This window comes from Myxine glutinosa, chromosome 5 (assembly GCF_964187855.1).
Source record: "Myxine glutinosa chromosome 5, kmMyxGlut1.1, whole genome shotgun sequence".
NCBI classification, from domain to species: Eukaryota; Metazoa; Chordata; class Myxini; order Myxiniformes; family Myxinidae; genus Myxine; species Myxine glutinosa.
In genome coordinates this window covers 71,400,749-71,427,725 of record NC_136265.1, presented here as the reverse complement: position 1 = coordinate 71,427,725, position 26,977 = coordinate 71,400,749, and the positions used below count along the sequence as shown (strand labels likewise).

The 26,977-nt window shown below is 40.8% G+C and overlaps 1 protein-coding gene across 1 annotated transcript in view; it reads right to left on the bottom strand.

Moving 5' to 3' along the window:
* The window catches only part of LOC137428532 (uncharacterized), a 73,686-nt gene that overhangs the window by 23,444 nt on the left and 23,265 nt on the right, over positions 1–26,977 (bottom strand). Inside the window, exons 2-3 of the mRNA XM_078777348.1 lie at positions 24,997–25,297; positions 24,550–24,912 (exon numbers count right to left, since the gene is read on the bottom strand). Of these exons, the coding sequence (XP_078633474.1) occupies positions 24,550–24,912; positions 24,997–25,297 (664 nt within the window). The remainder of the gene's footprint in view (positions 1–24,549; positions 24,913–24,996; positions 25,298–26,977) is intronic.

Genomic DNA, 26,977 nt, shown 5'->3' with positions numbered 1-26,977 from the left:
GAAGGAAGAAAATGAAGATGCTCAATCGCGTGACGCTTTGTCCTCTTGTCATGTTTGGTTGGGATAGGAAGAGTAACGGCCGAATGTATCATGGTCAGACAGACAGACACACAGACACACCAAGTTGCGTGTTGTAGTACAATTATGTTTGTGGGTGCTTTTTCTTTGGTCTTCAGTTGTTTGTTGTCTGATTTCATCAGTTATTGTCCCCCGTCGCACCGCGGAGCGAAAGGGGGACTATGGTTTTCCCCTCCGTCCGTGTGTCCGTCCGTCCGTCCGTGCGTGCGTGCGTGCGTAAGCGAAGGACCGCATTCGAATTTGGTGTGTGGGTGCAACCCACGTCAAAATCCAAGACGTCAAAATCGCCGCCATGTATGTCTGATGCCATGTATGTCTGAACCTTGTGAGCTGAATATCTTGAAAAATATGCGAAGTCCCAACTTATAATCTGGTGTGTGGGTGTGTCGAGGCACAAGGAAGAACGCCATTGAAAATTGGGTCGCCACGCCAAAATCCAAGATGGCCGCCGCCATGTATGTCTGAACATTGTGAGATGAATATCTTGAAAAATAAGGGAAGTACCAACTTCTAATTTGGTGTGTGGGTGTATCTCGGCATAAGGAAGAACGCTATTGAAAATTGGGTCGCCACGTCAAAATCCAAGATGGCCGCCACCATATATATGTCTGAACCTTGTGAGCGAAATATCTTGAAAAATAAGCGAAGTACCAACTTATAGCCGGCGAAGCCGGTGTTGTGAATAAACGCGTACGTATTATGTTGAAAACCAGATTATGCTGGATCCCTTGGCTTGAGAATTCCGAAGCTGTGACGCACCAAATGGCTCAATGGAGGCCGCCATCTTGCGGATGCGGAAGTATGCATAACAAATTGAAAAACGTTCAATAGGAGTTTGTTTCACCCGTCTTTGTTTGATTCACAATCTTATGCACCTCTAATTTGTAATTAAAATACTTTAGGACAAACCTCGGCCCACACGGCCTGGTTATCTTCAACGAAAATCGTCACCAAACACCGGAACCAATGAGATGCGAGCATTTGAAAAAATATTTCAGAAACCAAATCACTCAATGGAGGCTGCCATCGTCCGGATGCGGAAGTTTGCATAAAAAAATTAAGAAAACGTTCTGTTGCAGCTTTTAGAACCTTCACATTAAATTTAGTATTAAAATTCCTTATAAATAACCCCTGTGTACATTCCCCTTTAATTGGCTGTTAATTGAAATGAGTGCACCTTCGTTCGTCCATGAACACCACGTAGGCCACCTTAGGACCTTCTCAATAGTTATTTCATAAGTCTGTGTTTCAGTTAAGGCTATGTTCCCACTAGTCGATCTTACGTTGCACCAAATCAAATAAGATAGATCCCCTTTTCAATAGCCCCAAAATTCCATTGCCAGCAGCGTTTGCCTCCATTGCCAGCAGCATTCGCCTCCATTATGCATGTGGTCAGCTCGGAGAAGAAGGGCGTTGCCCACCCCTCGTCATCGTGGGCGGAGCCAGGAAGAGCCCGTGCCCACCAATCGGCACCGCGGAGAGCGACCCGGTAGGCGTGCCCTCGTAGCCCGTGGCTTGATCTCGGGGAGGGCCATAAAAGGGTGACTGAGCGACTGCTTATGCAGATGAGTGAGGGAGCATGCACTGAGAGTTCTGTGGAGGGAGGCGCATTGACTGAGTTGAGTTCTGGGGTGGAAGGCGCTTGAGAGAGAGGTATGAGCGAGAGGAGAGACGCTGCTTCAAACAGCCCCCAGCCGCGTGCAGCTCTGATGTGCTGCTTCGAGCAAACCTTGCCGTGTGGACCCGAGTGCGGAGAGTCGGCGGCCGCTCGCCTCCAGCCCTGCCGTCCTGTACGGAATTGAACCTCATCCCTCCAGCCCTGTGGTCCCACCTTCTTCTCCCTCCAGCCAATCCTACCTGCAATTCCTTTTTCTGTAAATTACTTTCGTTTCTTTCCTCCTCCTTTGGTTTCTTTGGTTGTGTAAATAATAGTAATAAATACCTGTTCCTTCTTACCTTTGGTTCCTTCTTTCTCATCCGATCGCTTTCGTCCTGTCCCCTATTGAATATACGTGGCACGATTTGGCAGAACTGCTCAGAATCCGGTTAGTGTTGTTGACGGCTCGGATTTCGGATTGCTAAACCGCTCGGCAAACTCCATCTTGTCCGGGATTCGAGCGGAGTTACCCACCTGCCTTGTGGAGGGATTGGCGGAGGTGTACGGGAATCCCTTGACCAATCACCTCGGCCAATCCCACCCCACAGGGGAGCAGGGTAGCTTCAGGATCGGAGACGGCCAGTGCAAAATACAAGGGGGATTAACCCCCCCTTTGGTCAGGGGAGCGCCATCCCCGTTTCCGTAACAATTGGTGTCTGGGAGTGGGATTTGAGGCCCGAACCAAATTTTTATATCTGAAAAAAAAAACTTGGTCAAAATTACGAGCGGCCAAAATTTAGTATTAATATTCCAAATTAAATCGTGCCATGGATGATCAAGGTGATCGGATGCCGGCAGGGGAGCTAGAAGAGGGCTTGGAGGCAACCCAGGATCCCGGAGAGGAATGGGAGGAGGAAGGCAATACGCATTCGGTTAGCGGGGGTTTCAGGCGACTCGAGGAGGTAACGCGACTTGAGGCGCGCAGGTTGAGCGAGTCGGAGCAAGGCACAGGTAACTGGACCGGGGTAGAGATCGCGACCCGGGGGTTGGGGAAGCCGGCGACCGCTGAGGTAGAAGAGGGAATTTTAATAAAGCCAGCGGTCGTCGAGATGAAAAAAGGAAAAGTAGCTGGAATTGAAATTGAAAAGACGATGGAGGTAGCCGAGGAATTGAAGGGAGAGGTGGATATTGTACAAAGTCTGAATTCACATCCTGATGCCGTACTTGCTAATCCTTATAAAGATTTGCAGGTGCGTGTGGAGAGGAGGATCCCAAAGCTGAGTAAGGTGGTATATGGTGCTGAGAGGTTTTGCAGGAAGATGTTTGGCGTGAAAAGAATTTTCGCGCGCTTGGGATCCCAGTGTACCGCGGGCGTTTGTGGGAGGTCCGTTGGGCGCTGTGTGAGTGGAAATGGCGCGCGTGTAAGAAAAAAATGTGCGTCGGAGAGTGAATGCGACACAGAGAGTGAGAGCGATATGGAGTGTACGTGTGGTGATGAGAGTGATACGGAGAGTGAGATGGATGAGGAGCGGGCGCGAGGATGCACGCTTGGGATGGACGGAGAGAGTGTGCGAGAACGCACACCTGAGTTGGTGGTGGCGCGGGACGGCACATTGGAGCACGTGAGTGGGTGGATGCAAGAGTGCACCCCCATGAGTGGTACAGAGTACGTACCTAGGGAGAGTGCGCAAGGCGGTGCGCGAGGAGGTGTGTGAACGGTGAGTGTGCACAAGAGGGTGCGCGAGAGGTGTGGTGTGTAACAGGGAGTGCGGTGGTAGAATGGACGGAGTGTGTGGAATGTACGCGCGGCGTTGGAACGCCGGGTTTGGAGAGTGTGAAATGGGTCGCATATGCATGTGAGCCTGCACGTGAAGCATCGACATGGACCGGGATAGCGGTTAGACCGACGTTTAACCGACGCAAGTTCTCGGTCCGTGCCGGGCTGTGGGTATTGCGGCAGCCGGCGGGGATCGGTGCTACGTCGCTTCTCTTCGGAGCGTCGTGCACGATCCGGGCCTGGCCCCGCCCCGCGCGGTCGAGTCCGGGCCTTGCCGGGCAAGGCGACCGGTCTGGTTCGAGGGAAGGTAGGAGGGACCGGAGCGGCGCCCCCTTGTGGTTGCGGCGTTCCGGCCGGGCGAGATTGAGCCATCGGGCCGGAGACCGAAAGCCTCCGCGCCGAGATGGTGCGTGGAATCTCGGCCCGAACAAACCTCCTCCCCTGAACCGAATGCCGGACGGACCCAACCGCGGTAGACCAACCACCCGCATGCAAGACGCACCGAGGCTAAAGTTAATGGACATTTGGTAGGGATAGGGAATTGGTGATTGGCAAAATTGATGAGCAAAATTTGATTGGCAGATTTGATGGGCAGAATTGGAATTTGATGGCAAAGTTGTTGTGGGAGATGCCCGATGTAGAGGATGGCAAATCCACCATCCCTCACATCCCCCGGGCACATGAGCACTAGTTATGGGGTTTTGGCAGTGTAAGCTCGCCGAGGGAGGGTTTGGATAATGTATAGGGACTTAGTAATGACCATAGATAACGGTAAGGTTAAGTAGCGACATGATACCTGTAGTAGGGGATGTAGGTAGATTAGTGGATTATAATGACGAGGGAGCGCAATAATATAAGGGGCGACTGGGAAGCGCGAGTTTTGGAAGGGCACCAGGTAGTTAGATGATGCCGTGTGTGTGAGAATCTTTGTGTTGAGCAAATGAGGCAATGCTCGTGAATGGTGCCGTGTGTGTCAAGGAAGTGTGTGGAGCAGTGTATGAGTGAATAATTGTGATTGTGCATGGTATTGTATGGAATAAAGAAGCCTGGGAGGAAGGAGGGTGCAGGAAGCACCAGGTATGTGAGCACAGGTGTGCAAATCCAAGTGAGAATGGTTGGATGAAATGAATGGTCTGGGATACATGGAGTATGGAATGGATGGTGTGGAGTGAGTATGGTGGAAACTGTGGAGTGGAGTGGTTGGTGCGAAGGCAGTGGATGGGGAGGATGGACTCCCATCACGAATACCCGTGGAGGGTAGTTTAAAAGTAGGTAGAGGGTATAGGTAAATTGTGGTGGATATTGGCATCTGTGGTGCTTGTGGAAGAATGGTGTTTGGATGGGTGCATTAGTGACGTGGAAATGGCTGGGCGTGTGGACTGTTACATGGATGGTTGGTTGAGCGCTCCGCCACTGTTAGGATGTCGGCCAGGTGAGGCCGCAGGTAGGCTCTGGGAGTCAGTTAGAGTTCAATGGGGCCCGAGGATCCAAAGGAAGGACCCGGGTAGCCCAGTGCCAGAGAGGGCACCGAGGGGGTAAGCACCAGGGAGGGCATTCCCCAGGTAGGTTAGCGAGGAGCAGGTAAGCTTGGGTGGCAACTTCAGTGGCGGAGGCGCACAGGTAGGTAGACCTGTTAGGAGAGCCACACGACTCAGCCCCGAAATTGTGCGAAGGCACAAGGAGTTGAACCGGGGGAGTGAGACCCCAAATTGGTGAGCGCCACAGATGGTCAATGGGAGATTGGTTTGTAGAACCACATAGAGTAAGACGGCCAATGGTTTGGCAGGGAAAGACCCCAGGTAGTGTAAAGTGTGTTAATGTCATTTAGGAAGTAGTTAGGATTAAGAATCTCCTCGCACCATCTACATCCACTCACCTGAGATGACGACGGTGCTCCACACCATGCCATGTTTTGTTATTTTATTTTTGTGCAAATGTTTTGGAAAGGTGAGACGCATCATGACGTGGGTGAGACATTGTGCTGGATATTCCATCTCTTCCTCCTTATGAGAAATTGATGAGGAATTTGGGTGATGGCAAATTTGGTTAGAGGGATTGTGACGAATTTGGTATTAGGGGAGATATGGGAAGACGTGACGCTAGAGACGAATTGTAAATTGTTTGTAAATATGGGGTAATGGCAAGGGTAGAATAGGTGACAGGGGGGGGGGGGGTGGCGTACGTTACAAACGAGCTTTTTCACTTCGCTCTGCGTGCGCACCTCGCTCTGCATTACCTTGATTGATGTGTACCCTTGTGACCTTACCCCTCAGTAGGGTAATAATGTTGTTCCTGGACCACCCTCATTTTCTCATTGACTTACATGTTAATTTTTCTCTCACCCTCATTTCCCCTTAACACCTCTATTTCTCCCACCCTGTTCTTTACGAACCTTTTAGCCTTTTGACATACTCTTATTCTCAATGTTGTTCATTAGACCACTCAAACAATGATTCTACAAATATTTGCTCCCTCTCACTCTCTTAATATCAATGATCCCGAGTAGACCACTCAAACAATGATCCTACAAATATTTGTTTATGTGTGGGAAATAATTTAATTATCTTACCACGACCATCACCATCTAATACATTAACAAAAAAGATGTTTGAGTTTGGTTCTTTATTAAGATATTTTAACTGAGTTAAGATAAAATGATAAACCTCCCTCGATGTTCTTGTTTGAGCGCCTCCAGTGCCACACACTTTTTGTTAAGCTCCGCCCACTTTTTTGTTAAGCCACGCCCATTTTTTACTAACCCCGCCCACTATTTGCTAAGCCCCCGCCCACAGGGTGGGATTTTGAATGTGAGGTTAGGGTTGGGGTTGGGTTAGGGATGGGGTTGGGTTGGGATTTTGAATGTGAGGGTTAGGGATGGGTTGGGTTAGGGATGGGGTTGGGTTAGGGATGGGTTGGGTTAGGGATGGGGTTGGGTTATGGATGGGGTTGGGTTAGGGATGGGGTTGGGTTAGGGATGGGGTTGGGTTAGGGATGGGGTTGGGTTAGGGATGGGGATGGGATAGGGATGGGGTTGGGTTAGGGATGGGGTTGGGTTAGGGATGGGTTGGGTTAGGGAAGGGGTTGGGTTAGGGAAGGGGTTGGGTTAGGGATGGGTTTGGGTTAGGGATGGGGTTGGGTTAGGGATGGGGTTGGGTTAGGATTTGTATATTATGATGACTCACTCACACATACACACACACAAAAGTTAAGCCCCAACTGAAAAGTTGAGGGATTCTGTGTTTGGGGTTCACAGATCTCAAAAACGTATCCCCATTGTACACACAAAAGTTAAGCCCCAACTGAAAAGTTGAGGGATTCTGTGTTTGGGGTTCACAGATCTCAAGAACGTATCCCCATTGTACACACAAAATTTGAGCCCCAACTGAAAAGTTGAGGGATTCTGTGTTTGGGGTTCACAGATCTCAAAAACGTATCCCCATTGTACACACACATAAAGGTTAAGCCCCAACTGAAAAGTTGAGGGATTCTGTGTTTGGGGTTCACAGATCTCAAGAACGTATCCCCATTACATTTTATTTATTTATTTATTATTTTCAAGGGTATTATCTGCTTACTTGTGTTTTTTGTAATTCTTGTGAGTAAAATGAACCCAAGATTTCTTCCCCATTCAATATCATATAATTTGTAAGTCCAAGGGACTGTATCCATTACATCAACAATTTTAAATAATTCATTAGTCCATCTCTTTGTATAACCTTTCTCAAAATGGCTTTTCCATCTGTATATTCTTACAATATCACCAACTTTGAACTTGGGCTTTCTCAAATTAATCTCCTTTTCATATTCTAATTTTGTAAATGATTCTGACGGTTTTGATTCTGTGGATGAATGAACTGTATTATTGTAATTATCTACAATATCCTGAATTAAATATACCCATTGTTGAGAACCGAGTTGTGTGAATTTTTTATATAATTTCTCTTTCAAAGTACGATTAAAACGCTCAATAACAACTGCTTTTCCTTCAATAAAGGTGCTGTATAATTTAATACCCTCCCCCTTAAGAAATTTCATAAATATTTTGTTATAGAACTCTGTTCCCTCATCAGTCCATAACTTCTTTGGTTTCCTTTTATCCCTATCAAATATTAGCTTAAAGGCTAACATTAAAGTATTACCTCTCTTGTTTTTCAAAGGAACAACCCAGGCAAATCTACTCCTCAAATCAATAATGGTTAAAGCATACCTGTATCCCTTATCATTATTTAATTCGATTAAATCAGCGGACCATATGTGGTCGGTGTATTTAGAATAAACTTTCCTTTTTTTTTTTTGGTTTTTTTTTGTATACAAGATCGAGGCTCGTGAAAGAGCTAACATTAATCACACAAAAAGACAAACCGACACACAAAACACAAAAAACAAGGGGAGCGGCAGACAAGATGGGGAGAGAGGGGGAAGGACACAAACACAACATTTGAGAGCAGGAACATCGGGAGGACTTGGGGGGAGGTGGGAGAGGAATAAAACATATGAACACTGCAAGGACTCTGGGGTGAATTACCGGGGGTAGAAAAGATCAAGGTTTTCGATGGGGGAAGATAAGAGATGGTGGTGAACAGCTGTTTTAAAGACCTGGAGGGAGGATTGGGATTGAAGGGAGTGGGGGAGTTTGTTCCAGAGGCGGGAGAAAAGGGGAATGAAAGAGTGAAGTTGAGCAGAGAGCCTAGACTTTGGCAGTTTAACCATAAGAGGGTTGCAGGCAGATCTTGTGCGACCTGAAGGAATATTGGGGGGACAGAGCACAGAGAGAGCTGGGGGAGCAAGGCCGGAGAGGAGAAACCTCTTCTTTCAAACTTTGTGATTATGGGTTTATGTAATTCATTAGCCAAAAGCTCCTCAGTCTTGATAGCATCATTGGAGTTTAATAGTTTTTTGGGGAATAACCAAGACCAAGTTTCACCAAGACCAAGTTTCACCAATAACCAAGACCAAGACCAAGTTAACACATAATTTTTTTCACAATAAACCTATCAACCTTCTCTCTCAATGTAGGATTTCGTATCAAGGACAAATTATACAACATTTCTCTGTCTGCTTCATGTTTTTCATCCAATGTAGTGGTATTCCCATAAGCAATATCATGCTTCATACACAGTTCATCAACCCTATTTATAGGCTTGGACCAAGGTTTAGGATTGTCAGCCTCATCTAATCTTTTATCCAGGTTTGTTCCAGGACCACAGAAAGAATATCCAGGTAGATGTAGTTCCCCAGGAATTCCAGTTGTTGTAAATTTACTTCCTGACAGAAACTTTTGTATGTCTCCTCCACTTTTAGGAGAGATTAATTGGCACTTTTTAGAGCCACACACTTGACATATTCCTTTTTGATAAACTCTATTATTTTTAGCTTTAACATAAGAGATATTTTTAGATTTGGTTTTCTTTTTACATTTGAGACAATAACTCATATTTATTTATCAGAAAAATTCCGACAGAGTATCAAAACCTTTTTGGTTTTCAACATATACATTTCTATCTTAATTTTTAAAACATAAAGAATCCTTCGAAATGCCTTCACTCTCTCCTCTATGTATTTACAAATAAAAACTAACTAAAGTCAATAACACCAACATCATCAACTATATGACCTTTGTCTTCTTCATGTAAATCTCCTCGCTGAACTCATCTCAACCATTTTAAAAATCATTATCTTAGTAAGAGTCGTTAATTCTTTATTTTCCTCTTCGGTGCGTTGAGATTGATTTATTTGCTGTAATACACTCAATCTTTTACGAATCTCACTGATTTCCATCTTTTTATATTTTTCCTCCCTCTCTCTTTGCTCCCTTTCCTCCCTCTCCTCTTTCTCCCTCTCCTCTTTCTCCTTTTTCTCCCTCTCCTCCTTCTCCTTTTTCTCTCTTTCCTCCTTCTCCCTTTTCTCTCTTTCCTCCTTCTCCCTTTTCTCTCTTTCCTCCTTCTCCCTTTTCTCCCTCTCCTCCTTCTCCTTTTTCTCCCTCTCCTCCTTCTCCTTTTTCTCTCTTTCCTCCTTCTCCTTTTTCTCTCTTTCCTCCTTCTCCCTTTTCTCTCTTTCCTCCTTCTCCCTTTTCTCTCTTTCCTCCTTCTCCCTTTTCTCCCTCTCCTCCTTCTCCTTTTTCTCCCTTTCCTCCTTCTCCTTTTTCTCCCTTTCCTCCTTCTCCCTTTTCTCTCTTTCCTCCTTCTCCCTTTTCTCTCTTTCCTCCTTCTCCCTTTTCTCTCTTTCCTCCTTCTCCCTTTTCTCCCTCTCCTCCTTCTCCTTTTTCTCCCTTTCCTCCTTCTCCTTTTTCTCCCTTTCCTCCTTCTCCTTTTTCTCTCTTTCCTCCTTCTCTTCTTCAACTCCTTCCTCATCCCTTGCTACCCTTGAGTTTAAACCCCAAATAATATTATACATATACTCATCTGGATTTTGAGATATTCTTGTATCTATAATTATTTTTCTCATAATAGGATACCAATAAGATTTGTTGATGATTTCTAAAAGAGTTTTATATTTCATAACTTTGAGAAGTTAATTTTTATTTAATATTTTAAACAAGTCTCTATTTGTGGGTTTAGCAATATCAGTATAAGGCCAGTTTTTTATGACAAAATTCCCATGTATATGCTCCAAATCATAAGGTATGTAATACCGAGCACCCTTTTCTTGTAGGTATCCTTGAATACAAAAATTATAATTCTCTTGTAGTCTTCTTCCTGCCATTTATGTCTCAGAAATATATGTGAGATTAACATTATGACAGGTAATACCACCCCATCTTCCCACTACCAAATCGGTTTGTATTCCTCGGCTTTCTATCCTTATCTCATTACCTTCCTTCTTTGTCATGCTAACCATCGCTGTACTATCATATATTTTTCTTTTCTTAAAATCATGTATTTGTTCTTTACTAATTGTACTTCCACATAAATCCTTATCCTCGCCAAGCGGATAATATTCTTCTTTACGAGACTGATTCAAATCATGTAGGTCTTCTAAGTTTATTTAAAAATACCAATTATACCCTAAATCAGGCATATCACACCCCCATTTATTAATTTGCATATTAACTATATGTCCTTCTTTATAAAATTCAATTGTAAGCAGGTAGTTAAATTCAATGAGGAAAGGTGTATGGTCAGTATAACCAGGTGTTGTGGTTGTAAATTTTACTTGCTTAACAAAACGTGCTGTTTTCTTTATTATATTGTGATAAATCACTGAATCTAATTAAGTCATTCGCATCTGTAGGGTTTGGATAATTGATTAATTTATAAGTATTCTTCATATTAATATTTTTACTTATACGATATTTTTGTCGTTCAGCCTGTGCCTTTGTATAATAATTTGATAAATCAATATCCTGAGAGGATTCTCCAAAGATAGAACCATCTTTTCCAACATAAGTCATTTATATTAGATTTAAAATGATATCATAAAAATTTTCATTATTGTTGAGTTGAAATAATACATATAAACATAATTGACCACAACATTTAGAATTAATTTCTTGAACTTGAAATGTTTGATAAACACCATTCTGTAAGAATTGTATTAGTTCAACAGGTGGTGGCATACCATAACTATCAAAATAATATTTATCCTGACTATTATGAATACAAACCCAATGAGAACCATTCTGTGTGTCTAAATTCATAATAATATTCTTTGTTTTCTTATTTATATGTATTAATTCATCTCTCATACAAATAACCACATTATCAATTTTTAGTGTTTTACAATACTTAGCTAGTTCTATATTTGATGTTCTATTCTTTCCAAATTGTTTAAACCATTTATCCATTTATTTATGAGAAAGATACAATCCATTACCCCGTTTAGTTAGTTTAACACCTGCTTGAGCGATAGAGGAGGGCATATCTCCAACCAACAATCTAGCTTTATCAGGTAGACTTTCAAGTTTTTGAGCAAAATCTACAATTACACCACTTCCACTAATTTGTTTCTCCAACTCCTTGTTATGTCTTTCCAATTCTTTTTGAGCTTTTAGTTGTGCCTTCCTTTCGTTAGCAGTTTTTACCGCTGCTGAAATACCACCAGTCAATGCTCCCGTCGTACTTAAACCAGCAAATAAAGGAATTAGAAACGGGAGAAATCCTCCCTCTTGTATTGAATATTTCTTCAACATAGGTTTTGTCATTTTTATTTTAAGTGATCCAACATCATTTAGTGTTTTCACCTGCTCTCTTGTGAGTAAAACATCAATTCTTACTGCTCCTTTTCTTTGAATTGAATTAACATTAATAATACAAGGCTTTTGATTTTGAATACAAGATGTTAATTTATTAAGATTGATTTGATTAACATATACTGGTTCTTTCCTACTCATTTATTTATGAGAAAAAACCTATGTGATATTAATCATAACACCATTATCTGTATTAATCTGTAATTCAGTTTCTTCCAAAAGCAAACAATAAGCATCAACTTCTTCACTCTCCCCTCTTTCAATGTATAGAGAAGTATCCACTCAATTAGACTTTATAGTTTCCTTTTGAGAACTCAGGTCAATTGTGTGGATTGTATAAAGTTTTTGAAATGCAACCATATCCAAAATAGGATCATTATTACCGTTGCTTTCACACACCTTTTGGTAAGACTTGTAGGCTTCTGCATAATCATTTTTTTCCCAATCAATTTCCAATCTATCTCGCGGGTAAAATGTACCATCAAGAGAAACCCGAAGTTGTTTCACCTTAGCATTATCACTCAGCGCATTATTCTTATCAGTACCTTCATCTCCATCTGGTTTTTAAAAAATGAGCCATAGGTATCGTGGTTTTCCTGCCAAAACACCCAAATTCCAAGTGTAGGTAGTGTGTTCCAGTTTAACGTGTTGACATCTTCTTTTAAGGTATGATACATTTAGTGGTTTCTTTGAGTTAAGTCTTCTATTTAACATCTCTTCCACTTTAAGATTAGGAGTATATTCACTGATATACCAACACAAATCATTAATAACAAATTTATTATTTTCTCCAAAAGCATTTTCAGCCCCAAAAAGCAACCTATTTACATTATCATTCCTTTGTAGTTGAAATCTAATTTTAAGACCATACAAAACATTATCATAATCACAAAATCCAAATATACCTTTCAGAGGTACTGCTAGGGTAAAACTATTCTCTGCTTTTGTATCATCATTATACATTGACTTCCTTTGACTATAACCAGGGTCAGCATTTGTTCCCGTTGACATATCAGGAATAAAACCTTCAACAGCTCCCTTACCCATTCTATCACGAAACGAATATAGTGTAAATTTCATCATTTCAGATGTAGCAGAGACATAATCAACCGCTTCAACCTCTTGTGTTCCAATATACGGGCGGACACTATCAAACATTTTCCAGAAGAAATCATTTACGAGTGTAGCATTAGTATTATTCGCAGCCTTAGTGAATTTAAATTTACACAGCAAGAAACAATCAGCTATATTCAAGTAAGTTTGTTGATTATTTATTTCAAAACTTTTTGTTCCGTTTGAATTCCAGTCTGTTCCTGTTATAGCATTTACCTTAAAATAGTCTTCCTTTTTAGTGCAGTTTGAAATGATAATCGTATCATCCAAATCATAGATACTATCAATCGCTTCCATACTTGTATTTATATAGCATTAAAATTGTTGAAACCCTGACCCAAGTATTTGAATTATTTTTTGTCGTTCTTGTGAAGATAGTTGAGTTTTACCTTTTTTAATTTCTTTGATTGCTTGTAATTTATGAGACTCCTTTTGAGCATCTTTTATACTCTTTATAGCACCCGCAACTGAGCCCACGGCAGAAGCAGTTGAACCAATTAGGTCTTTATGTTTAAGGATGGTTGAACCAATACCCATTAGAGTATCAATTATCCCATCTCCTTTATTTCTCAATTGATGTCCCACACCCCGTTGTCTCTTTGGTTTATAGTATCCTCTACCAAGAAACATACCTTCACCCTTTTCGTATGGTGAAAGGAACATCCCATCCCCTGTAATTATTATATATTTTCCCAGCTCGTGTTTTCTAACAATAACCATTATTTATTTATTGAAAAACTTCACGTTGGTGAATTCTGATGGATATAATTTCATCATTAAAGGATATCATACGATTATCTTGGTCGGTTATCCTAAAATTTACTCTGTATATGGTTTTTCCTGAAACAGGTAAATATAAAGAGATTTTTTGGTTCCATATTAAATTTATAACCAATCGGGGTTGAGTATGCGCTGAATGAAAATATTGTATTTGTTCTTATTCCATCGTTATAAGCACCATCAATCAAATCACAATGAATTAATACTGAATTTATACCGGAGGATATTTGAATGACATTATCACTGTAAAACGTCCCGTTAGTTTCAATCTTTTTTGAAGAGAAACCCAATAGCTCTCTAAACGATTTTTCAATCGTGAAATCAACTTTATAATTATTTTTAAGTTTAATAGTTGATTTTGAAGTGTGTTTTTGAATATCTATTACAATATTTTTTGGTTCATCATCTTGTTCTTTCATAAGTCGAGAGACTTCAGAAGATATTTGAGAAATCTCGTAAGCTCCGGGTGAAACGGTTATAGTTTTATATCCACTTCCTGGATTATAACGAAACTTGTTGTTTTTCTCTGTGATATTAAAAAGTGTATTTTAAGTTTCCATCGACAATAAAGAAGCCTCATATTCTTTTGTGGGGTCAAGTTGTAGTGGGTAAGGGAATGAAGCTGTGTAATCACTCGTTGTGAAATTAAAACTAAGAATTGTGCTTCTCATCTTATTTAATATCTAATAAAATATCTTTGTATTGATATTTATTAATTATTTTCATATTCATCAACTGGTCTAAAATGGCGGATGTTTCATTAAAACAATTGTTGTTTCCAGCCTTCTTACTACCTAACAACAATAATAGTCTATTAACTAATTGTGATGGGTCATTTGGAAGAAAGCTAACACCCGAACCAAGCTTACTTAAAGCATCAATAATATGTTTCTCCTTCTCATTCTTCTTACTTTTACCAGCAACAGAAACTCCATAATCAAGTGAGTTTAGAAAATCAATATATACCCTATCTTCCTCTCTTTCCATATCAAGTGGTTCCTCAAAATATTTTGAACCGCTGAATCCGGAGTTTGTTAGAAGAAACATTAATCTTGGAGTTAATTCAACATTTGGTTGAGCAGAACTTAAGAACACCAATTTATCATTAAATATCAATAACTTTTCTTTCACAAGATGGAACTGTGCTGGTTCTTCTGTTGGAATGAGACCTGTTCTGGTTTTTGAACCCGCCGAATATTCATTGTTTTGAAGAGCTTCCACAACATAATTAGGGGGTTGATTTACCTCCTTAAGTTTCTGAAATAATCCTTCATCATCATATTCTAATTCTCCAAGTTCTTGCTCTGTCATTTGATGAAAATCTTTGAGCATTTGAAGTTTTTTCGGAGTAAATTCTAACGTGGGAACTAGAGGTGAAATTGTTTGTTGAGTTTTTTAAAGTGGTTAAAAAAATTTCTCTTCTTTTCTTTCAAAGGCTTTTTCACTAGTTAGTTTTTGTCTCCGTTTCTTCTTTATCTCTTCCTGTTGTTTTACAACTTTTGAAACCAACTCTTGATGTTCTTTAAACTTTCTTGCTCTTTCTTCGGTATTCATTTTCTGTATTTATTTATTGAAAAATATCATTTAATGAATTGTAAAGGTCAATGGGAAAATTTTCCTTTTTTTCATCATTATAGTAAATGTGTTGAAATAAATCCTTTTCTTTAAATATTTAATCAAATTCTTTATTGGTATTAATACGAGTTGTTATTTCTTCTTCACTAATACTTGTATCTCTGCTTTTCATACGTTTGCGTTGTCTCCTCATCGATATCAAAACCGAATGATAAAATCTTAACTCCATCACCACACAATTGTTTAATAATTTGTCTCATTCCTTCAGGATTAGTTTCTAAAATCCCAAGACCATTAGATTTTACTTTATTTAACTCACTCTTACAATGTGAATATTTTGTAGAACCGAGAGAGACCTCCTCAAATATTTGACCTTCGTTCCTCAATCGCATATGTTCCTCCATTGAATGTAGTAATAATCTTTCCCTTCTACTTCTCCTGGTCGCTTTGCTCTGGTTGTAGTACTCACAAAACGAATCATAGGGTGTTTAAAAAAAAAAACTTACAATCTTTTCATCTTTACTATTCAAGAGTTTAGATTTATGAAAGTTCTTTCCTGAAGCAGATTTACCCACAAGATTAATAATAATAGTTATCATTTATGTGTGTAAAATATCAGTTAGTATCTCATCGTTTCACAACAATATATTTATATTTTTCAATCGTGTGTTTCATATAATTTTCAAATTCTTTTTTACTACATAACGTAGAGCAATTATCTCTCCAAAAATTATTTACATCTATTGAATTTAACTTAAATAAAATAAAAGTATTGGCATTGTTTCTTATTGAGCGTCGAGGGAGTTGAAAATATTATTGACTAAGATAAATACAATTACAAGAAGAATGTCTCCCTCTTGTTATCCATTACTGTTTGGTTTCTCTCATTAACACAATCATCAAAGATAACGAGGTTCTTTTTTGATTTATCTAAATCTTGAGGTGAAGGTATACTACTGTGTTCAAAAAGTATCCGACCTTTATTTTTCGTGCGTAAAAAAAAAAGAAGCTAGGGAGGCGTTGATTGGTGCATGTATGTAGGCAATCCTAATGCGCACGCGTAAATCGTTTCCCACCTGCAGAAGCTGTCATTCGACGGCAGACCGCCGATGAGTGAGGACATGTAAGTGAGCGCCATCGGATTTTCGTTTTTGACAAAATGACGGAAAAGCTTGAACAACGCTACTGCATCAAATTTTGTGTAAAGCTTGTCGATTCCCAAGTGGAAACGATCCGCAAGATTCAACACTGTTCATTCCATTATGAAGGAGGATTTGGGCTTCAGCAGAATCTCAGCGAAGTTCATACCAAAGCTGCTAATGATTGAGCAGAAGCAACTCCGCTTGGAGATCGCACAGGACATGCTGGAGACTGTGAACAGCGATCCCAGCTTCCTCAACACAGTGATCACTGGCGATGAGTCCTGGGTTTATGGGTACGACCCAGAAACCAAGTTGCAGTCATCACAATGGAAGCATCCAACATCCCCGAGGCCAAAAAACACAAAATTTGATGCAGTAGCGTTGTTCAAGTTTTTCCGGCATTTTGTCAAAAACGAAAATCCGACGGCGCTCGCTTACATGTCCTCACTCATCGGCGGTCTGCCGTCGAATGACAGCTTCTGCAGGTGGGAAAAAATTCACGCGTGCGCATTAGGATCGCCTACATACGTGCACCAATCAACGCCTCCCTAGCTTCTTTTTTTTTACGCACGAAAAATAAAGGTCGGATACTTTTTGAACACACTACGTATCATCCGTCTTATCACTGAGAATACAAGTTATGGGTTTTGGTTTCGGTTTCTGTGTTTCACAAAATAGTTGTATTATATCCTCAACGTTAAAATCATTTAGTTTGTTTTGAAGTTTAAATAAACCGATAATGTCTTCCTTTTTAAGACCCGCATTAAAACCTTGTGAGAGTAGTTGATACTCGGGTTGAAAACTTGACTTTGTAAAAATTATTAAATTATCATAATCTAAAAAATTAGGACGAAGGAGCATCTTTAAAAGCAAACAGGTTTTTCCACATCCGCTTGAACCAACTATTAGACATCTCAATGAATTTGGAATATTTTTATGGTTATTCAATTTTATCTTATTTTCCCAAACGGGTAAAAAATCATTCATTTATATATTTGGAAAACAAGTCATCAAACTTTTTTTGAGCTATTTTAGAAACTCTATATTTTATCCTGAGTTCAGGTTTAATTTCAAAATAATTCATTATTTTATTTATATAGTATCTTGTATTAACATTTCCATTAAAATTATTTTGAATAATAAATATCATTAAACCCTTATACATTTCCTCAATACAAATAGTCTCTTCCCTTGTAAGAAATGGTGTATTATCATCATAATACTTAACATTCATTTCTCATTAATCTTGTAAAGTAATTCATTTTTGGTTCTCATTTAAAAGAGTTATATATATATGTATATTTTTTATTATCATTAATTAGAAGGTAATCACAGAATAAACATTGTTTGTATGAATCCTCATCATTAAGCCCCACTCTATCACAAGCCGGACAATTCTCTAATTTATCATATGGAGAGTCTGGAAATTCTAAATATCCTTCTGTCATATTTATATAGTAAATTTTTACTTAAACTAAACGCAAGTTTATGAGCTAATAAATACAATGTTTCAAAACACAAAAGACAAATTTCAATCAATCTCTACTTCAGTGGAAGATATAGAAAAATATGTCAAAGATGTTAAATTGAACAAAGATAAATATGGAAATTTTTGGATTAAACCCATAATGGAGAATAACATGTGTCCTTTTATTAAATTTACGGGACAAGCTATGTTAATTAATAACTCTATTAAAGTAAATTTGACAAAAGTTTCTCCACTACTACTGGCAATTTACTCAAAGCGTGAAAAGATAATTGATAAAGAAGCTTTGAAAATGAATGATAAGACCATCAACGATTCTAGAGGAAGCATTTGTATATTCTTTAATAGACCCAAAGATGTGGGTGAAATTAATAATATGAATATTAGTGGTGAACTATCATTCCGTACCCTGATTATTAGAGATTATTTAAAAATAACATTTAATGTAAAAAATATTGTGGTTATTAGTTCTAATGAAAGAAAATATATAGGTATTGATGGAAGTTTAATGGTATGTAAATGAGTGATATTAACAGTCAATACTCTGAGAGTCCAGGATCTCAATGTGATACTGAGAGTCTAGGATCTAATGATAATTATGATACAAATAGTTTGTGCTCAAATGATAGTTATGAGAGTAGCTTTATTGATGATGATAGTGAATCAATGAGTGATAGTGATAGTAATTTTAGTGATGATAATTCAGTGTACACAGATGATACTGTGTTCTCATTGAACTTTGATGATAGTGATGATGATGATTTTAGTGTTGTATTTTGTGATTAAAAAGTGTTTTACTTTAAGCACAGTTTCATATATAAAAAGCCTGTAAAAAGGCACTTTCTTTTATAAGTGTTTTACTTTAAGTATAGTTTCATATATAAAACAGAGTTGAAAAGCTCAAAAAGTGTTTTACTTTAAGTATAGTTTCATATATAAAACAGCACGTTTTCTCACGCTATAAATATGGTTTATTGTGATACTTGCGAGAAGGAAGTAAAATATTATAAATGACATATTCTCACCGCAAAACACACTTACAACATTCTAAATCAATTATCACCACTTCCTAAGAACAAAAAACATTGTAGTCTCTGTAATAGAGATATCCTAAAGAAGGGTTTCAAAGCCCATCTTAAAACAAACAAACACTTGTCAAAATTGTTTACTATTAAAAATACTGATGCTGCTTTCAAAAGACATATCAGGATTCGAATCTTTATCTTTAAAATCCTGGTCCAAAGTCAATACTTGAAGCTGTAGAGATTATTGAACCATCAATGAAAGCCTTCGTTGAAAAGACTCTTCTCGAATTGAATTCAATCAAGTTCTATATGGGTATTAAAATAAAAATCTCAAAAGATTGTCCATTCACTGGTGAAAACATCACTGATTTAGCTTACATGAGAACAGGCACACACTTTATAACAACATACAATCAGATTAATCCCACTTATGTTGAACTTATCCAGCAAGAACAAGAACTTGAGCATACTATAGGTTTTCCCGCTGATTTTCATACTCTTTTCACTCAATTTCGTTTACGAGCTATCAAGTTCACGCAGAAACCGATAACGGAACATTGTGTGCATTCAATTACACAATCGGAGCATCCAAATTCGTTAAGGAGCAATCAACTTGAGAATGCATTCAACCATCTTCACAAGATATGCAATCGCTTTCATTAAAGCATCAATTGAATATTTGAGCGTTCAATTTCACATGGATTCTCTGACACCTGCGTTTCGTGCAAACGATTTCATGTTTAAGCAAACAATTTCATGTTAAGTGCAATCAATTTCAAGGATTGCAGACATTCATTCCCTAGCACAAGATGTTCTGATAATCTTTTGATGCATTTATTGACATGGAGTTTACTGTAACTTTTAGAGTAACGTTTGCGGTGTGTGTGTGTGTGTGTGTGTGTGTGTGTGTGCGTGTGTGTGTGTGTATTTTGTACTTTGCCGCTTCACTTCCCCGCTTGGTAACCCTTGCACCGCTTCAAACACACAAACAGCACTTCTCCCTCCCTTCCGCAAGGATACAAAAGAGAGAAGTGGAGACATTACATTGTGTCAAAGAAGTGTGGGGATTTATTCCATGCATCATGTATACATTAATACCCATGCATGTATAAGTTCAACAACCGTTGATAACAAAACAAATTTATGTAACACTTTTTTCTTCATTTTTGTACCAGTCACACACAAAAACATGTACACTTCCTTAAACATAGTAGATCATGAGTTACACTGTAATGAAAAAAAGAAAACAGTTCTGTACAATCAGTAGGCTAGCGTCATCATCAGATAAGATTTAACCTTCGATTTCCTGACGAGCCAGGCACCTTGGCATGTACACCTGCGAATGGCGATGCCATTGAGTACACTTCTCTTGCGTGATCACGTCGATGTTCAGTCTTGCAACCTGACACAGGAGGTCACAGTGCCACTGCTGCATGGTGACTCCAGCCTCTTGTGCCTCCCCTCGGTCCCCAACTCTCTGTTGCCATTCCGGTCTGGCGAGCATTCGTTTGATTGCTGCCTTGAATGCCGAGTGTGCCATCTCCGTGGGATTCAGGAACGGGGAGTAGGGAGGCAAGAATTTAAGACGGATGCGGGGGTCAACGTCATGGGGAAGTCGGGCTCCGACGTGAGGATGAGCGTTGTCGAATATCAGGTATACGTCCTCACCAGCAGGGAAGAGGGATTGGCACTGATGAGCCGTCTCTGCCAGGAATCCCTCGAAGGACTCTCTGATGACAGTTTGCACAGCGATTGTGTGATGGACAAGCCCAACGTCGGCGGAGATTGCGAACGTCATGTTACAGTTTCTTCCACGTTGCCTGTGCACGACTCGTCTCACAGGTACACCTCGAAGTGCCCGCCCAAAGGATCGCCGAGTCCAAACATTGTACCCTGTCTCGTCGATGTAGACGCAGTGCGAAACGACGCCGTGCTCCATGAACCATCGACCGTATTCTTCTCTCAGCTCCAGGACGCGGGCTGAATTTCTTGCGTCTGGAACATCTTCGGCAAGTTTCACCGTAATGAGCATTCCATCCAGGGCTCTGGCTATGGTGGTCGTGCTCACTACGGGCTTCCCTGGCAGGGAAGCTTCAAGATCAGCTTTCATTTGGGCAAGGGTCACAAGAGGGTTGAACTGGATAGTGCGGAGCAAACGATCCCTCATTTCATCATCAACTTTGTCCCTCCTTGGCCCGCCTCGTGGTAGCTTTTCCCGCCTGCCTTCTCTCAGGTACGTCGCGATGATGGACCTGGCCGTTGCTCGGTTGATGCCAAGGTTGTCTGCCAACTGCATATAGTCCATGTTTTCGCTTTCGAATGCGTCAATCAGTCTCCCCCTGTCTTCATTCGAAATGGGCCTGTATCGAGCACGCCCTGCCGCCATTTTCAAATAAGCTCGACAGACTCAGAGCTATCGGGTTAGATGTATAATTTGTTCAAGACTTACGTCCTGTACCTAAAGCACATGGAATGGTTGTGATTTTGCTATGAGCAAGTATTTACTAACCTTTTAAATTCAATGTACTTATTTAAAATATGGTTGCTCATTCATGAATATGAATGACCGAAGAGATACCGACGACAGCTGAAAACAGCTGCGGATGAATTTGGATGTTCCTTGAAGACTTATGCTCGTAATTAACATTTGAATGACGATTTTTAAATATTGAACGCTCGGAGTGGGAATTTGGTTGACCATATTGTAACGAATGTGGAAACGTTACAATGTGAACGTTACAAAAGTATGGTAACACCCTGTTAATGTAAATAATGGTCGTAGCCGGCCTCCTAGTTAATTCCATGAAACTTACACGCAGGTCACGATATATCTTTTAAATAGTGTATTTCCTTATTCCATGTAGGCTACATATGTGTTTCCCACTAGATTGACTTTGCATTGTATCAAACAAAATAAGCGTAGGCCCTTCCAATTTCCCCAAAACCTCCCTTCCAATTGCCTTCCGCATTTTGGGCGGTTTTCTTCAACCACCATTGGCCACGAGGTAGGGTTGGGGAAGAAAGGTGTGTCTCCACCTCGTCATAAGGGGGGAGGAGTGAGCCAGCCCTAACAGCCAATCAGCACCGCGGTGAGCGACCTGGTAGGCGTGCCCTCGGAGCCGGCGGCTTGATTTCGCCCGAGGTGATAAAAGCGACTGTAAGGGACTGCTTTACCAGAGGCCTTGGGAGATGACCTGGGAGGAGCAAAGAGGCGGCACCAAGAGGAGCGGTGAGATGCGAAACGCTCCAAGCCAAAGAGGAGAGGTACTCGGCAAGGAAACCAGCTTTGGAGAGACGCGCTGAAAGGAGGGAGACGGTTCCACCACAAGAAGAGGAGCAGGTGTGCCGAACCCGCGCGTGACGTCTACCGCAGCGGATACGCGACGGAGGGTTTTCCCGCCAAAACCGCGAGGAATTTGAGAGCTGCTGCCTCCCGACTTTGCCTCCTTCTCAAGCAATCCACCTCAAGCCCTACCTGCCTGCAATATCCCCTGTGTAAGTGTGAACGTCCTGTCCTGCTCGTTGTCTTGGGGTTAAGTAAAAATGAATAGTGTAAGTTAACGATTCGCTGTGTTACTGCTTCTTCCATCCATTGCTTGTGTGTGTATAATAAATCTGTTCTTCCTCCGTGGTGCAAAGTCCTTCCTTGGCACACCTGAGCTCCTCACCACATACAAGGCTTTCACCTGCAGCTCAACGGAATACTGCTCTCCCCTCTGGGCTGGTGCTCCTGCCTCACACCTAGCTCGTCTTCACGCTGTTGAAACCAAAGCATTCAGAATCATTGGAATCTCCCGCGATGAATCTAACTCCAAGGGCCTCTCACTCACTCACCGCAGGCAGGTTGGTGGTCTTTCCGTCTTCTACCGACTCCTCTCTGGCCGTGCCCCCCCCCCCCAGCTCTCTCTGGGCTCTGTCCCGCAAATATTCCTACAGGTCGTACAAGATCTGCCTGCAACCCTCTTATGGTTAAACTGCCAAAATCAAGACTCTCTGCTCACCTTCACTCCTTCATTCCTCTTTTCTCCCGCCTCTGGAACAAACTCCCTCACTCTCTTCAATCCCACTCCACCCTCCAGGTCTTTAAAACAGCTGTTCACCACCATCTCTTATCTTCCCCCATCCAAAACCTTGATCTTTTCTACCCCCGCTAATTTCACCCCAATTCCACTTTTTTGAAATACCAACTTCTGTCCTGGAAGTCCGTGGTGTCCTTGTGTTTTATACTTCTCCCTCCCCCCACCCCCCTTTCCACGCCTCCTCCCCCCCAAGCCCTCTCCCTTCCACACATCTCCCTGCTCTCAAATGTTGTGTTTGTGTGCTTCCCCTTCTCTCCCCACCTTGTCTTCCGCTCCCTCTTTTTATATACTTTCTTTGTCTGGTTGATTTGTTTGTGAAGTAAATGTTAGCTCTTTCACGAGCCTCGATTCAGTATACAAAAAAAAAATAAATAAATAAAAGTACCAACTTCTAATCTGGTGTGTGGGTGTATCTTCGCATAAGGGAGAACGCTATTGAAAATTGTGTCGCCACGTCAAAATCCAAGATGGCCGCCTTGCGTCTTCCACTTTGTCAACTCGCATCACTTCACCGATGGGGGACCGAGCCGTAACGCTTGTTTACTTTATTCTGACGTTGAATTGGTATTTATGGGTTTTTGTGACTGCAATAATCTTTTTAAGTGAAACTTTATCGGTTTTGGACAATACTTCTGGACTTTTTAGATTCTCATGGAAACTTTGTCTTTTTCTGCATATCCCCGACCCATCATGCGTGGAATATACTTCACAATAGAGGATGATCTCCTCTGTGGATCAGCTTACTTCCTTTAACTCCACTAGTTTGCTCGTTGGCACTTTGGATCAAATTCTTATTGTTCAGTCTTCTCGTCCTTGTAGCATACCTGCCGACTGTACTGCTTGAGCATTAGCTTTTCTTTCACGAAGCCCAGATGTACTTGGGTCAGGACGGAGCGTGCAGAGGAGGAGGAGGCGGGAGGGGCGGGGGTGGTAGAGGAGGGGGGGATATATGTTAGTTATTATTGGTGCCAAATGATAGAAATGTTATTATTGGGTTTTTTGCATTTATTTTGCAAAAAGAATGCCATGCCCTGGAAGGACTGCTCGACACACGTAAACTGCTCTATACACCTTCACATAGCACACGTTAAGAAACCTGGGAATTGATCTGCATTATTTGTAGTTAATTCGCCTAATCAACCCAAAATCATGATGATCATTTTGGTAAATCACATTCCACATTGGGATGGTCCAGTATTAATTCATACGTACTTTCTTCCAATGTTAACATTGTATTTGCGATTTATTTTCGAAGTGGAATTCCATGGAATGGAAGGACTTATTAAACTGCTTTAACTACCTGAACGTGGAGTGCACTTAGAAACATGGGAATTGCTCTGAATTATTTGCAGTTAATGGGACGAATCAACTCATGAGATCATAATGATCATTTTGGTACATCACATTCTACATCAGAAAGGTCCAGGAGAACACTACAAAAACCAATACACACACACACACACACACACACACACACACACACACACACACACACACACACACACACACACACACACACACACACACACACACACACACCTTGAAGAGTACATTCTGTTCATCTTCAGTTTTGTCATAGTTTGGGGGCCAGGCGTTATCGCTTCAGATTTGCGCTTCAGTGTAAAAAAACAGTCTCGCAGTGAGGTTGATATATTCTCTCTTGCGTGAATTCTTTCATGTTTTTTCCTTGCTGAGGAACGAACAAAAGCCTTATTGCAAACATAACACTTGTAAGGCTTCGCTCCTGTGTGCATTTTTTGATGATGATGCAAATACGATGAATAAGCAAAATCCTTATTGCAAACAGAACACTTGAAAGGCTTCTCTCCTGTGTGTATTCTTTGATGAATTATTAATGCTCCTCTTTTAACAAATGCCTTAAGACATACAGAACACGTGTGGGGCTTCTCTCCTGTGTGTATTTTTTGATGCTTGTGAAAATTTGATGAAGAAGCAAAATCCTTCTTGCAAACAGAACACTTGTGTGGCTTCTCTCCTCGATGTATTCTTTGATGTCGATGCAAATACGATGAAGAAGCAAAATCCTTCTTGCAAACCGAACACTTGTGTGGCTTCTCTCCTCGATGTATTCTTTGATGTTGATGCAAATACGATGAAGAAGCAAAATCCTTATTGCAAACAGAACACTTGTAGGGCTTCTCTCCTGTGTGCATTCTTTGATGTTGATGCAAATACGATGAAGAAGCAAAATCCTTATTGCAAACAGAACACTTGAATGGCTTCTCTCCTGTGTGTATTTGTTCATGTTGATCTAACCATGAGAAATAAGCAAAATCTTTGTCACAAACAGAACACTTGAACAGCTTCTCTGCCGTGTGTATCCGTTGATGTTGCCGCAAATGTGATGAACAAAGAAAATCTTTACTGCAAACAGAACACTTGTATAGTCTCTTAATTCCTTGGATATTCTTGAGAGAGTCTGCACAGCTTTTACAACTGTGGATGGAAGACACGTTGCGAAACACATCTTTTTTTTGAGAAGCAGTGTGTGTCATGTGACGATTTAAAACTTCTGAGCAGAACAACTGGGAACAGCAGGAACAAGAAACCAGTTCCATTTGTTTCACTGGAAAGACAAATTAAAAAAGCATTCAAAATTCACCAAAACATTAAAATGTTGCAGAATTTACAAGTATTTCACTCAGGTTAGATTAAACAATACATATATTTATGTACTCCAGTCAATGGAGAAGCTCCATATCAAGGATTGAAAAATAGGACCACAAGTCCTGAAGCACAGCTGGATCAGAAGCAACAGTCACATAAACCCAACACAAACTCACTCAACCCTGACATTTTTAATGCTGTGAACAATAAAGCGTAAGGGCTCCCTTTATCGTAAGGGCTCCCTTTATCCTCTTCACGAAGTGATTCCAGATGCAAAATGTTTCAGTCAGATCAGATGAAGGATAGTCGTATATTGAAAGGGAAGAAGATGCAGAACAAGATGTGAGAAGGAACAAGATCAAACTTTCACCAATTGAGCCTCAGCAAGAGCGTCTTGCACTCCAAACTCTCCACCTCAGGCTTAAAATCTGCACCCCACACCAGTCTTGGTGACTTCAACTCTGTTCTCGTATCCATGTGGTTCTCAGCGGGATCCTTTCATCTCCTGTTTTTGTCAAGGCAAGGTGTTATGGGTCCCATCCAATTGCCAATCTTCATCAATGATCTCTCTGACTATTTGTAAAGACACCTTTGTGCCAAAAATTCTTCCAACTTAGACTTAGGCACGCTGCAGCCTCTTCCCTCTCTGCAGACATTGATAAAATGACAAGCTGTTCAAACTCATGGAGTATGTCTTTCAATTTTGAGAATCTCACACACTCACCGTCTCCGTCTCTCTACAATCCTCTTGAAGATGTTCAGTCACTCAAACGTTTGGGCTTAACCATCAGCCATGATCTTTCTTCGTCAACCACACATCTAATTTGGCCTGAAAATCCACTGACTGACTGGTCATCGTCCGTCATGCAAATACATGCCTCGGCACACCTGACCTCCCATCCACCTACAAAGCCTCCATGCACAGCTTGATGGAGTGCTGTTATCCCCATCTGGGCTAAGACTCCTGCATTACACCTTGTTCAGCTTGACGACGTGGAAACCAAGACCTCCAATATTATTGGAATGAGCGCGATGAAGCTGAGGCTATGGGCCTATCACTTTCCCATCACAGACAAGTCAGTGGTCTCTGTCTTCCACAATCTATTTTCTGGTCTTGCACCCACTGCTCTTACTGTTCTCCCCTCCCACAACCCTCCAGGTTTCTGCAGGGTTCCTCTTTTCTCTTCAAAATAAGAATGTTTGCTGCTCCGTCATTGCAGCAATTAGATGCACTGGGAAGATTCAGAACGATCTTACGAACAACGCTAAAAATCTGATAACTCCAGTGCAGTATTTGGTCTTCCATTTGATTATGAACCAAGCTACAGTTGCTTTGGTACCCTCGTTTGTTGCCAGCTGATTTGATGCCGGGAACAGCCACTTTTATGGTTTGCCACATTCTGATGTTCATTATCTACAACGTGTGCAAAACACTTCTGCCAGAATAACTGATAAAGTTCCAAGAAGGCAACAAATCTCACAAACACGAAAAAATCTCCACTAGCTTTC